The 14,557-nt window shown below is 35.9% G+C and overlaps 1 protein-coding gene across 1 annotated transcript in view; it reads right to left on the reverse strand.

Moving 5' to 3' along the window:
• Window positions 1–273: 273 nt before the first annotated feature.
• MAP3K21 (mitogen-activated protein kinase kinase kinase 21) overlaps window positions 274–14,557 on the reverse strand; it is a 42,817-nt gene continuing 28,533 nt past the window's right edge. Inside the window, exons 5-11 of the mRNA XM_068408326.1 lie at window positions 10,760–11,000; window positions 8,846–8,968; window positions 6,144–6,260; window positions 5,438–5,588; window positions 4,297–4,391; window positions 1,773–2,558; window positions 274–698 (exon numbers count right to left, since the gene is read on the reverse strand). Of these exons, the coding sequence (XP_068264427.1) occupies window positions 274–698; window positions 1,773–2,558; window positions 4,297–4,391; window positions 5,438–5,588; window positions 6,144–6,260; window positions 8,846–8,968; window positions 10,760–11,000 (1,938 nt within the window). The remainder of the gene's footprint in view (window positions 699–1,772; window positions 2,559–4,296; window positions 4,392–5,437; window positions 5,589–6,143; window positions 6,261–8,845; window positions 8,969–10,759; window positions 11,001–14,557) is intronic.

The following is a 14,557-nucleotide window of genomic DNA, read 5'->3' on the forward strand; positions in this document are numbered from 1 at the left end:
GGTGGGTATGTTATTTTAGTCATTCAAAATACACTTATGAAGTTCACCTAGAATACTATTTTGCAGTATTGTGCTTTTAGAATTACTAGCTGGGACTCCAAAAAAACATTTGAAAAAGGCACCCACTACACTTTCTTAATTAGCTGCCCATTTTAATAATTTTGGTACTATTTGTCACAGTACATTAGAAAACAGCAGCACAAAGCATTAGATGGACAAGAGTTTTATATTTGTTCCCCTTTAAAAAGCAAACATTTTTAAAATGAAAGGCACTCATGACAGAAACTCTCTCTCCAGTTCATATATAGATGGCCGACAAGTTTTGCTCTTCATTCTACATAAAGGCACAGTACAGTCTCTGTTTTGACCTTCCACATCAATATCAAGTAATGAGGGCATGTGGCAGTTAGTTCTTTCCTCAGTATCTGTCAAGAAGTTAACATCTGGATCTACACTGCCCTCTAAATATTCAGAGTCTTTAGAGTTTGGTTTAATAATACATGGAATAATCTGCCATGCATCAATTTTACTTCTCACAGAAGAAGGTCGAGGCCTTGATATAATATTGACAGCGCTTTGCTTTTCAGTTGAAACACCACTGTGATTGCTTCTTTGTTGAACAGACGGAGAGTGCAGAGTTCCAGTAACTGACAGAACTGGTAACGTGGAGACATCATTGGTTGAAGCAAATCCATTAGCTAGGGGAAAGGAAAGGCCAAACAAAAAAAGACAGTTTAAACCACGTGACTTCTTGATTTCTTTGCCTTTTGTAAAACTGGGTTGCCAAAAACACTAGTGTTTGTTTTCCCACCAGAAAAATTAAGAGGCTCATACATTTGTGGGGAATCGCCTAAGAGAGGACCAGCAGTGCTCAAATAACATTTTTCACATCTATACTCTCTGCTAGAGGCCGTAACAATTTATTTTTTTATTGCTACAAAAGAGATAGAGAGAGAAAGCATTAACCACCTAGTAACTGGATGAATGTTAATATTGGAATAAAGCCCCACAAATTTGTCCAGTTATTATGAGGAATTACATATACATAGAGTACCATGAAGAATATAACACTTAAGCCACCATAGAACACCAGTATTGAAATTTAGAACTACTTTTCAAAAATTCATTAATCATAAACTTATCCATTTCCATGGAAACCAGATTTAAAGACCTTTTTTTCAGCTTAAATTTTTATCAACAGCTTAACTTAAGGATTTGTGGAACATGTGATATAACTTCTAGATCAAGCAAGCAAGTCAAAACTTACCAGACTTGTTTTTCTTGAAGTTAATAAATGTGCAGTACTAAAATGATGCTCAATCACTCACCTCTGTGGACTGTGAAATTATATTAAACAAGTATACTCTAAGTCTCAATAAGTCCACAACTACACAATGCATGCACCTGACAGTCTCATTTTATTTCAGTCATTTCGCTAACATTGTACATTTCACAAAAAGCAGGTTCTTGCTGACATGAAAAGACCAGGGAAACCTATTTTTGCAATACCTGAAAAAAGTAGATATCACCTTAAAATGAACGATCTCTTCCCCTCAAATCTCCGTACCCACACTCCTAACAGGATACTATTCCAAGGTAGTTTATTCAGGGTTAAGACACAGAGGGCTTACCCACATACAGCTATGGTGGCTCAGCTAACATGTAACAGTGTAACTGAAGTCTCACCAACTCATTAGCAAATGGTTAGTTTCCCTACATTTTCTGTTTCTATACTTAGAAATGCCCTACATTTTAAGTTCTTAATCACCCACCTGTGGTCTGAAAATTGTTCCCATCTGATAAGGTTCGTCTGTGACCCAACACACTCAACTTTGTTGAGGAATCATTTGGCACATTTTGAGATTCTTGTTTCAGACAAAGATTAAAAGGCTGATTTTTTAATCTTGTAGAAACTGTGTTAGAAGCCAGCAGTATCCTCTGTTCTCTCTTACTTTCAGAAGTTTCAGACGAAAAGTCATCAGTGGAATTACATGGACCACAATCACCAAGCACAGTGCCTACAAATGCATCTTCACTGTCAGATTGAAGTAGGCATTTTGTAGAAATGGAGGGCATAGAGAGAAGATTGACAGCATTACCAGCTGGATTTAGGGATGGAATACTTGTTTCCTCTTTCTTGGACTGCAGTCTTGTAGGGCTGGCACTCCTGCGAAATTTTGAAGCACGCTGAAATATTCCATCACGCTTCTTCTTCTCATCTTTAGGCAAGAGTTCATCTGGACCCTGTGATTTGTTCAGCTCTCTGATATCTAAACCCAGGGCAACAGATGCAAGGAGGACAGCACACCCATATAGCACTGAATCAGTCTTCTTTTTCTGCAGTGTCCTGCTCAGACTGTTTGTAGGTGTCATTTGAGGGGTACTATTTGTAGAACTAGCAGAGGTTCCTTCTTCAAAGCTCTCGTGTTCTACTGTATTCTCTCCTTGATCATCTTTCCAAAGAGGTAGATTAATATAGGCCTGATTTGGCAACTTAATTGGCTTTGGTCTTTTACCATCCAAACCTTCAGGGAGAAGTTTCTTATCAGTACAGACACCTATAAAACATTACAGTATACTTTAAGGTTGCAACTCAGCTACTTTGCTATTGCATGTCTGCATATGTACACCATTATTTCCTTTCACTTGCACAAGTATTAATCTTGAAGTACACTTTAGATGCAGTCAGAAGCTCAGAGACTCACATTGTAAGATTCAGAAACACATCCTAAGCCTAAACCTCCTCACGTTCTCCTGATAGTCTTTAAAATAGCCGAAGTACCATTTTGCTACAATTTCACTTTTTTAGCAACTCAAAAGCAAACTCTATTAGAAGCATCTTGCAGGTCAATCTTCCTGAGTATATAAGTTAACTGTAAACAAATTATGTCTTCCACATCTGAAAGACATACCTTTATTTTAAGAGAGGCATAATGTATTTCCCAACCTTTATGCATTCAGCACAGTTGAAAAGCAAATATTGTCTTTGCATTTTCTGTGATAGTGCTTTTCAAATAACATGGAAAATATTTCTGTGTATGGATTACAGTGAAGTAATTTACTATACACAAACTGCTAGATAAGATCTAGAACACATTCTTTACAACACTTTCAATTAAGCCGTGTTCCAAAATCCAGTGAGTTACTAGAAATTTTTCCAATTAATTCATTAGGCCATGCTGGTCTGGAGTAAAAAGTAAATTTGACATCTCACACCTAATGACAAATAAAATGGAAGGTTATAATTTGACTTACTTGTGTTATTCTACTATAAACTACTGAATGCTACGGAATGAACACAGAAATATTTGAAATGCAAATATGTAAACTTGTACAATCTTCTCTGTATGTAAGGGTTTAGTAGTAAGCTAGTGAATCTATAAAATTACTACTTGTGAAGCCTTGATGTATACCCCTACCACTATATACGAAGATGAAAATGCCTTTTTCCTAGGGGGAAAAAAAAAAAAAAAGCAGTGTCCAAGCAGCTTACCATTTCCTCTTCCAGCTGGCATAAACCTTACCGCTGGTATGGACACCAAGTTATATCAGTTTTTTTCCTGACACTGGTAACTTAATTTTCTCAGATAAGAGAATCTGTAGTACAGAAAGCGTGTGCAAATTTGAAAATTATTATGAATATTGTATAGCCACAGCACATTATAGTAATGGACATAAAAAGCAACATACAGCTATTGTGTTCCTGATCCTAAGAGGATTAAGTATGTTTTTTCTTGTGATTTACCTGTAAATCCCAAAATGCTGCATAAACAACTTCAAGATTTGAAATCTACACACTTTTTCTGGAAAATTTAGAGAATAAGTCTCATGTGAAAAACAGGGAACTAATATCTGGGAATACATGAGGGCTTACAGGTTTTTAAACAACTATGCATTTTTTAAAACAACTATGCAGAGCCCACTAGCAATAAAAGTCATTAATGATCACTCAAATGTTGAGACAATTACTGATTTAGATATTTCTTTTAAAAAGAAGCTAAAAATTGGTGACTGCGGACCTCATATACAGATCAACCTGCAACTCAAAAACATGGGAAAAAATATGTGGTACTGCTTACACCATGTATACTTTTTAGCTGCTAATGTTGGAAATGTAAAGGTGTAAACACATTTTTTTATAGATAGGTTTTTTGCACAGGAAAATTATTTGAAGCATGATTCTCTTCTAATAATCTGCACAATCTTTGAGAAATTAAAGCAATACAATTTGTAACACTGGAGGTAGACTTAATGCCATTATATGGCAACTTTCACTTTTTCAAAAATAGGTCTTACCTTGGTCCACAAATAGTGAAGCTAAGGGAACACCCTTCTGATTTTTCATTAAAAGCGTTGACCAAGGGTTGCTGCCATCTGAAAGGGGTCTTATTCTGAAATAACAATAGTTATCTTGATATTAGAGGATACCACGCTTATATACAGTTTGACAGAAAATTACTAAAACATCTTTTTTTAAACTATAAACATGTAGTACATAACTTGAAAACAGTAAAGCTTTCCAAAGGTAAAAAAAAAAATGTACATAATAGCACAGAGTCGTATCACTATAAACTGATACATGCCTTATATCAGGTATTCCTTATAAGATGAAAATTTCAGGCCTAAAAAGAAAGCCAATGAAAAATGGGCCTTGACTACCTACTGAAGATCAAAAGTTGGTGAAAACCGGGACAACAGTTTCACTGTGTCAAAGAAATTATGTGAATATTGGAAATTTATTAAACATAGTGACTTTAAAACAAACAAAAACATCAGAAAGCCAGTTTCAATAGATGGTCTGGAACAAACCCTGCTGCCGCAGGGAAGTGAGTGGATGTCTCTACCAAGAAAAGAAAAAGGCTCTATAAATAATTATATATACTAAAAGAAACAAGGAAAAGGATCTCTTGCTTCAGAAAAACTGCTAATCTCCAGTTTTGAGCAATCAGAAAAAATAATCTGAAAGTGAACGTGTCCAGCTGATTTTCAGAACACTTTCACCCTGTGTTTGTCAGCGTAAATGATGTTGCTGGTGTGAATTGTGCTTTACGTACGTGAAGTCAGTCAAGTCTTATTTAATTGCACTGGAAATGCCCGCTGGGGGCCACGTTTGCAGTTCCTCAAGTTAATCTGAGGAAGGGCAAGAAAGATAGATGGTAGTAGCTCAGCATCCCAGTATGTTCCAAGACTCAAAAAACAAAGATAAAGGGTAATAGATAAGAGCCACTAAAACCTTAAGATAAGTAAGCATTTTATCCTCAAGCCTATGTGGAGGAGCTACCCATTATTAATGTAATTCCTATATTAATTAAAAGGTAGGACTGAGTTTTAGCTGTAACTAGAGACTGCAGAACTTCTCTCACTCACTACCTATGTTAGTGATTCAGTTACCAACAATGCTTAGTATTATCAAACAAACAAAATGTAGTAGACATACTTGTCCTTACAATCTGCACGATCCTTTGTTTGAACGGAACTTGGTCCCCATGTACAACCTCTCTTTTTAAAACTTCTCTTAACATCTTCAAACTCTTCTTGGTGATAAGTTGTACTCCTTCCCCAAGTTCTGTTGCTTTCATCTGAAGTTACTAGAGATTGGATTTAAAAGCACAAACAAAAAACCCCCACACATAAATAGGATTTCTAAAACCAAAATATTTTGACAGAATAGAATATTTTCTCCAATGCAAAACCATTTTGACGCAGTAACACAATGAGGAGTAGACAAAATCTGAGATTTTTTTCTTTTACAAAAACCACCACGCAAACTGCACTGATCCAAAAAGATGAGCAAGCAAGAAAAATAATTTATGAGCCGACAAGAGACCCAAATTAAAGATAAAACAGCAAAACAATCATATTTTCCATGCTTCCTTTAACTGAGAACCTTACATTTAGGTAATTCAGACAAGTGAGTTAGACTGAGCACTTAAATTCCAATGAAGAAAATATATGCTGTGGAAAATTGGTATCAAATGAAACAGAACGTTCCAATTGTGACAGTGGTTCACGTTTTCTTTCTCACTACATCGAAACAAATTACACTTTTAAAGTGTCTAACCTTCATTAAATGCTTAGTCTGTCACTGTCTCAACTGTTAAATTAAACAGAACCAGCACCTTTGAAACATAATGAAATCTTGCCTTTTTTCATAACCCCACTGGGAAGTTCATATTCACTTGTGATATCTACATCTTGCTGGTACACATATACACTGTTTCTTCGTCCATTAGCTGTGTGTGTATCTGTTTTAGGAATCACTGAGGAAAAATTAAGAGAATGTAGTAGAGATCTTAGTCAAGTTCATTTCAGAAATGGAACTGTTTCCCTTATATTTTTATCTTTAGGTCACAAAGCCCAGATCTGGGTTTAGAGGATCCTCTTTCTAGGACCAGACCCAGGAAAGCAGATTTTTGTATACGACTGACTAACTGGAAAAGTAATTTGCTATCAGCGTAGCATGCTTACAGCTCTGATGGAAAGACCTAAGAGAAAAACAACTTAGCCAGTTACAAAAGCATAATAAATGAGGTGGCATTTACATGCCCGTGGTTCTGCCGCTCCTGCACTGCACAGCGCTCTCCTGCCTCACCATACACCTCGCCGGCACAGCTTCCCCTGTAGTACAGCACTCTACTTGCCTTCTTTACACTCCCATTTTCAACTGCATTCCAGGACCTACAGAATATATATCTTAGCGGTTTTCCTCCTCCCTTTAAAACACCTTTCAAAATCGGCTGATAACAAAAATCTAGTTAATTGTAGATCTTATTTTAACTTAAACTTCTAGATTTGGAAGCTAGACTTGCTCATGACAAAGTGAAGCAATCAAGTAACCAGTTGTTAGATACGCCTGTTCAAATCATCTGTATTTGAGCAAGTCGTCTTGAAACAAAGACACTTTGAAGTTAAATCAAGATTAAACATTATTGTGGGAAAGAGAATTTATTTTGCACAGGTGTAGATGGGTGTGGAAGCTAAATTGTTTCAGCTAGATACTCCTGAGAGATCTGATAAGCTTTTAGGTAAAGCCTAGGAATACAAACTCAGAAACAGAAGTGTACTTCTTTTAAAGGAGAGCCTTTATTTTGTCCTGTATGTTCTAGTCCTACAAATACAAATGCCTGCTCAAATAAAAAAAAGAAAAGAAAAATCCCCAGTGGCACTTCGCACACATGCAAGGAGTGGCACTGCTATAGATTACATAAGGCTATGCATTTAAAAAAAACCCAAGTTTTTAGAATCATGCCAATACCTGACACTTGCTTCATTTCCAAGCATTTCCATACAGAGCAAGTAGAATGAAAGATAAAATGAGACAGTCTTGTTCACATGCAATCATTGTATTTTACCAAGAAAAACCTTTCTTACCTTTCTGCAGCAACAAAACAACCAATCAAAAAAAACCTCACCACACAGTTTGAGGTCAGGAAACCATTATCAACACAGATACTGTGTCAGCTAACTTCTGAAAAAGACTTTACGTAATTTTCCTTCCATCTCAAATTTTCATTAACAAAAGCAAGACAGAGTTTGTCCACCTCTCTCCTTTATTGACAGCATATGGGGAGTAATGGTCACCCAAGAGAAATTTATTAGTTACAGTTTAAACAAATAATAAAGTTACTGCCAGAAAAGACACTACTTCTCCTTTAGATGTTAATAATGAAAATGATTTAATAAGGCAGAGGTATTCCAAATGAGATGAAAGATTTGGTTTCTATCCAAACTTTAAACAAAAGTTCGTTAAAAAAATAAATTAAAAAAATCTTTCAACTAGCTACAGAACAGTATGCAGAAAAAAATCCCTATGCATTTTGATTTCCCACCCTCATTATTTACATCTGATAAAGCCAGATTCTGAAGTAATTTCCTTCAGAGGTGACTACCCTTGGAAGAGAAGATAGTCACTGTCCATAAGCAATCAGCTGGAACAGGTTCCACTGATCTCACAGCGAGAAACTTGAGGCTTTACACATAGCATTCCACCCTAAATACGGATAATTAGACAATCTGCTTTGCACAATAGATCATACAGTACAACAAATGCAAGCAGTGAATCCTGTAGGAATTGTTTTCTGTCTCTACATATGTCACTCCCAAATATAAATGTGGGCTTCACTGTTAACAATATAAGCAGTTTTCTTCCACATTCACAGTACCTCCACTACAAGAGCATGAACACACCCTTCCTTCTGTCATCAGTACACACAAAATAATGTAGGCCTACAAGGGTACTCACAATTTTATTTTTGTTTCTTTCTCTTGGTTTCAAAAAACCTAAAGCAAGCTTTCTTCTTTATTTTCTTCTGATTTTGTATTTGCTTAAAACTTGCTTCGCTTTTGACATAAGCAAGCTGGGTTGCTGTCTGATTCTTTGGCCTTTCCATCTTAGATGACTCCCTTATTCTCTGAATCTTTCTTCCCCTCCCCCCTTTTTTTAATACTCCATAACTGATTTCCTTTATCAACTCCAATACTGAATAAAAACTTGGTTTCCATCTTACATGAGTTCTAAATGTAACGCTTTGCCTTTTGCCATTGTAAATTTTGATTCTTCATTGTTTTATCCCAGTCAGTTTACAAATGAGTTCCTGAAGTTATTAAGGAAATATATAATTTAAAGCATTCACAATCATTTTGAATTACTGAAAATTAGTTAGCATTTTAGCAAGATTATATTTCCCATCAAAGAACACGTTGCAAATGTTAGAACAGGTTAAGGGACCTGGAAATCAGACAGAAATCTGTCTGGAATCTGTTACTACTACCAGTGTTTCAGTGAGTGTATGGAACAAACAGTCTCTGTTGACCAAATGAACAAACACAAATGGTGGAGACTTACATTGTATAGCTCGGAGACGTGGAATTATTGTGGGGCTACTTGATGGACTAGAGCTGTTACTGTTTAAACTCCTCCTCTTATCCAGATTGGGGGATGCTTGCACTGTTATTTTGTGCTGGAAATCTATAAGAGAGTAGAACAAATCAGTTTTAATGGTCTAAATAAAAAAAAAATCTTCAGGAGATTACAGTGCTTTACTTCTTAAAACAATTAAAGCTATATAATGAATTCGACTTGATAGTGTAAGAGATGTTCATATTAAAAACACTGACAAACCAACTCTTAATGTAACAATTCAGGTATTGAGTCAAACAGGCAGGATTTTACACCTTCACAGACAGTATACGATAAGCTTGCAGTAACATCAACAAAAGCAGGTAGGTCCAAGTGGACACAAACTGTGACACATCCACATCACAAGCTGTTAGTCAATCTTGTTGATTGTCACAAAGGGAAAGAAAAATCTCAATATTTCATCTCAAGTCAATCAATATTCATGGCAATCAGATTTGCCTTATTTTTAACATGTAATTCATATACAACATAAAAAGTAGCATTAACCAAGAAGTCATATCTATCAACATGTCAGAACAGCATGACAACAAACTACAGAATAACAAATATTTATAGCAACATAGTAAAAAAAGAACAACAAATATTGGCAAGTAGGAAAAAATTTATGAAATAAAATTTAACTATATGCCCCTCTTTAATCCCCATCATCAGTGCGATTAGATTGCATACTTTTCTTACAACAGAATTGTCTCAAGGACAAGTTCATCTGGACGATTCTTGACAACAAAAAGCTAAGTGGTATTCTGAGTAAAACTGTTTATCACTTTTTCAAGTTAATGAGCAGAACTGGGAACAAAGGACCAATGCTTGTGATCCATAGCATAAACCAATCTAACATGCTTGTTTGGGAGGCTGTAGTGTGATTTTTATTTTACTAACTTATTATTAAAGTAAGGAAAAATAAGCTTTTTTCACTAGAGCTGAAACAGTACTCTAAATATCACTGTCCTCCTGCAGTTCTTACTGCATTAGCAATAAACAGACAGACTTGACCTGGAAGCCACTGGAAGGAAGCCTGTGAATACGAGGATGCTGGTACCACTACTGAAGGTTTTCCAACCATTGGTGTAACCTTGAGTTTCCATAGTGCCATCTCGTGGCAACATTAAAAAGGCACCACTAAACCAGTCCCTGACACTAAAACACTCAACTCTCTAAAAACACACCTCCTGTGCAAAGGGGGCATTTTAATGCATTCATGGGTAGAATTAAATGCTCTAACATTCAAATTATACCATATTTGCACTCTGAAATAATATCTTCTGTTGCTACTACAGTGTTTTCTTGCAAGAAGTAAGGCACCAAAGACTGTAACTGCTGTATTGTATTTTGCGACTGCAATAAGCATGCAATTTGGACCTACCACACCTGTACCTCCAGCCATTACGAAGTGCTGTTTTTCTACTATGTATTTGCAAGTTTAGGGCAAACAGCACTAATATTTGATCATGTTAGAAAGTTCTAGGATGTGAAAAAAGGTACTTTTCTATCTGCACAAAAAGAATGATAGCAAAAATCTGAACTTTGAACCACTCTTAAATCATCTGGCTCCCATGCTAGTAACCTCTCCCTCCAGCTACAATGGACTTCTAGCTGAATCAGGTGAAAGATTCTTCCAGCTGAAATGAGGACTAGTCCACAAGAGTATGATCTGTGAAAGCTGTTTTCTTAGGGAAAAAGAAGAAAAAAAAGGCTATACAATTCTTACCATTTCCCACTAAGGTGGGAGGACCTGGCAATGAATTAAAATAGTATCCAATAATGAAAACATTAACCATGTAACTGAAGCCTGCATATTTAATCGTAATATACATAGTGAACTTTAAAAAAAGTGCAAACCTGAAGGCAAACTAATTCTGTGTCCATCTTTAAGTTTTAACCGGCTTCTTTTAAATTTGCCCTTCCTCTTCTTTACGTTGGGTTTCTCTTGATTTAACTGGAATATCATGATATTCAGCTCACGCTCCAGTACATCGATCTCACGTTCTGCTAACTGTTGCTCACGGCGCTTGAGTAATTCTTCTTGAGATTTTTGCTGAAGAGCTGCTCTTGTCAACTCCTCTTCTCGTGATCGAAGCTCCTGAAGATAAGATTCACACAAGTGAAACTAAGTAATAACGTGAAGGTTGTATTAAAGGGTATACAAAATGCACAGTAGGTTGTATTTCCTGATCTATATACATGTAACATGCACATATGACCTTCTGACAGTCCTCCATTGTACATAAGCCAAGATTCTGTATCTGCAATCAAGCATTATACAGAATTCCTTTTAACTGTTTAACTTGAGTCACTTTACTTAAGGTAGGTAAGTACTGGAAATGAGGACAACACATCCAATTAAAGATTATCAGCATACAGCCTAGCAGAAAATGTGCTCGAAGTACTTCACACCAGAGACTCTTTCATAGCACGAGGGCTGCTCTTAGATAGCTCCTATGCACTAACACAAAGTCAATGACTGGATGAATACACAAATGAATGCCTTTATCTTAAATTTTCTAACCTTTCCCGTTTTTCAGCCATGTATTAAGTAGCACTTTTCTATCTAGAAAAGCAATCAGTATTACACTGAATGAGAATCAGCGTAATAGGATAAACCAAGTCATAAGACAGAAGACAGCTGTTTCTTAACTAAAATCTAGAAGGTATCTGTATAACATCAAACAGCTACTAACCACTGAATTACACTACATAGACTTACCAACCATCAGTCCCATGGAATAGTTTTCTTTTTCCTTTATGCTTTTTTATTTTGGAGAAGGAAAAGCTTTAGTGAAGAAGCTAGTTAATTTTTCAGGGTAAATGAATCCCCAAGGCTAAACAGCTTTAAACCTACCATCTTAAAATTATGTTAATCTTCAGCTTCCAAAATCTGTTGAAATATATCTGAAATTTAAGTAGAGCTCCCTTCATAGAATGGGGCATATTATACATGAAACAGACTTACCCAGAAGTGTTGTAGTCAGTACTGCTAATAAAAGAGACTACAGGAAAAGGAGAAGCTACAATGTGACAGATACTGTATATTCTCATTACATTTTTTTTTTTATTTTTACATACGATTGTGTAAATTCTACCTCTATAGAAATTGAAATTGAATTAAAAATAGAAAACCAGCATTTGAAATTAAGCTATGCTAAAAGTTCTGGATATATAAGAATCTTATTCCTATTTGAAATGCATTCATTTTGTCACTGTACAATCTTCTAATTGTGGTGGTTTTTTGTTTTGTTTTGTTTTGTTTTTTCAGAGCAGACTGCTGCCTTCTGCTCATCAGTATCCATCAATGTTGCATGCCAGCACAATTCCTTATCACATACAGTGAAAGCAAAAAATAAAACTTTCTGCTCATTTTAACTCCCACTTTTTCTTGAATAAATTAGTTCCTGAACTATATAGTACTTTGGTGTTTTCAAATGAGGGGAAAACAACTCTCTCGATTCTTGTCAAAAAAAATATGGATGTCAAAAGACAGGTTAGCACTCAAGCAAACTCTGGTTCAGTTAAGAAGTATCTGTTTATCAGAGATATACTTGTTTTTTCTTTAAAACTATAGCATACACACACTGCTTATCATTGTTTTCAAATTTAATTGAAATGATTGACAAATTGAATATGATTTGCTAATTTTGAGTGAGCTGGTTTCAACACAATGTTTTGGGTTTTTTTTCTTTGTTTTTTAAATCCACTCTGCTTAACATACACAGTTTGGCAAAAGGGATTTCTGCCTCTTAGAAATTCAAAGGAGTCTGTCTTCACACCAGCAAGTAAAGTTTTGGGTTTTGTTTTGGTTTTGCCTTTTTTTTAATATGTTTAATCACTTAGAGATTGCTGCAAGTTATCTCTTTTCTCCTCCTCCTGTCCAGTCAAAACTGGACAATGTAAAACAAGGGCTGGAAGTAGAAGCTGCATGAATTCAATTTAGAATAAAGGTACTTCAGAGTTTAAATAGAAGAGACATTTGTTAATGGTAATAAAGCTGTATTAGGAGACAGTGTTGATTACCCATCTCTTGTTGTCCTCAAATCCAGGTTACGCAAAGCTCAGTAACTAGGCAAAAATTGAGGGCCCATATCAAAAAGGTAGACAGTCTAAATAAACTAATAGTGTTTCCTCACTGAGAGATTAAGTATTTACTCTTTTCCAAATAAACTAATTAAAACCAGACTTACTGCAATTAGTTATGCAACGTTTTTACACCACTCTACAATTAAAACACCCATTGTAATGCAGCTAGGGAAGAATTCTATATTTAAGTTGCTCAAGAAGGTTTGTCAAAAGAAGATTGTGATCTTTCTTGGAGTGGGTGTCACCATCACTCATTTACAGCAAGCCCTTGAGGAAATTCCTCCGGCTACAGAAGTTCCTCTTTTACAGGGCATGAGACTCCATGCAGAGTTTTTTTGTTTGTTTTATTATTACAATAATATAAATACTTCATAGATATCGCTTTCTCCCTAGTATCTGTCAGTAAAATTGATAATATACCAAATTAAATAAGCCTGCACATATGAAAACCTTGTCTAAGTCAAAGTTACATGCTTTCATTCTTAAACAGGTTTACCTAATTAGGGCAGATGCCTTTGGAGGTGCATTTACTTTGGCATACAAGAAGTAAATTTAATTTTATCTTTTCCCCTCCCTAATTAAGCTTAACTCACTTTTACACCAAAAATACGACTCTTCTCCCAAAGCTTTTCATAAACTTATTTAATGCTAAGCTTGATTTAGCCAGATTTTTCTTCAATAGGAAATCTCATACTGGACTAATGCCAGAAAATAAAAAACGTAAACAAAAACCTGAAGGGCAATCCTGTTACAATTACTCCCAGAGTAAAAAGGGGAAAATTGTTGGTTGAGCAGTTGCTGGAGGGGCAGAAAAGAGTTATGCCCTATGGCAGGTTGTGGCAAGTAAATGCAGTGGCTGGTGACCCCACAGCAAGTAAAAAAGAAAGTCTCTACTCTCTGTAGAGGGACTATAACCCATCTGGAAAGGAAGAAATCTGACGGCTACAGAGGCACACAGCCCAGCTCTACCAACCTGTATGCCCACTGCAGGCAGGGCAGAGACGACACAGACAACACATCCACTTCTGTGAACCAAAATGGAAGAGGGAAAAGTGGAGGGTGGAGGAAAAGGCAGATATGAAGTATGTAAGGTTATTAGAGGTGATCGATAAATCCTGATACGACATATGCTGATATTACAGTAGATCTGTAATGTCACACTCATCACCAGCCAATAGTCCACAAACAGCCATTTGTGACACCTGATGAGAAGTAGTGAAGGACAAAGGCTACTGACAGTGACTTGCTAGACAAGAGTTTAGTTTTTGCTTTTGTCAGAGTTAAGTGACTACATCTTTTATAAAGATTTCTTCACAAGCCACTGCATCTCAATTCTCTTCTTCCTCATCTATTATCACTTCATGAAAAACGACAACAAATATACACTGGGCAATAATATGCTGCAAGAAAGACCTGCAAAGAAAGAATCTGTTTCTACTAGAAGCATTTCTAACAGGGACTAAAGAGGACACCCAGCCTATTCCAACTGTTATCTTTATCAAGTTGTCTAAAGGAAAATAAACCTCAGCGTGACTAAAACTAGTTGAAGTAAAAAAAGAGAAGAGT

The sequence above is a fragment of the Nyctibius grandis genome, chromosome 1, assembly GCF_013368605.1.
Source record: "Nyctibius grandis isolate bNycGra1 chromosome 1, bNycGra1.pri, whole genome shotgun sequence".
NCBI classification, from domain to species: Eukaryota; Metazoa; Chordata; class Aves; order Nyctibiiformes; family Nyctibiidae; genus Nyctibius; species Nyctibius grandis.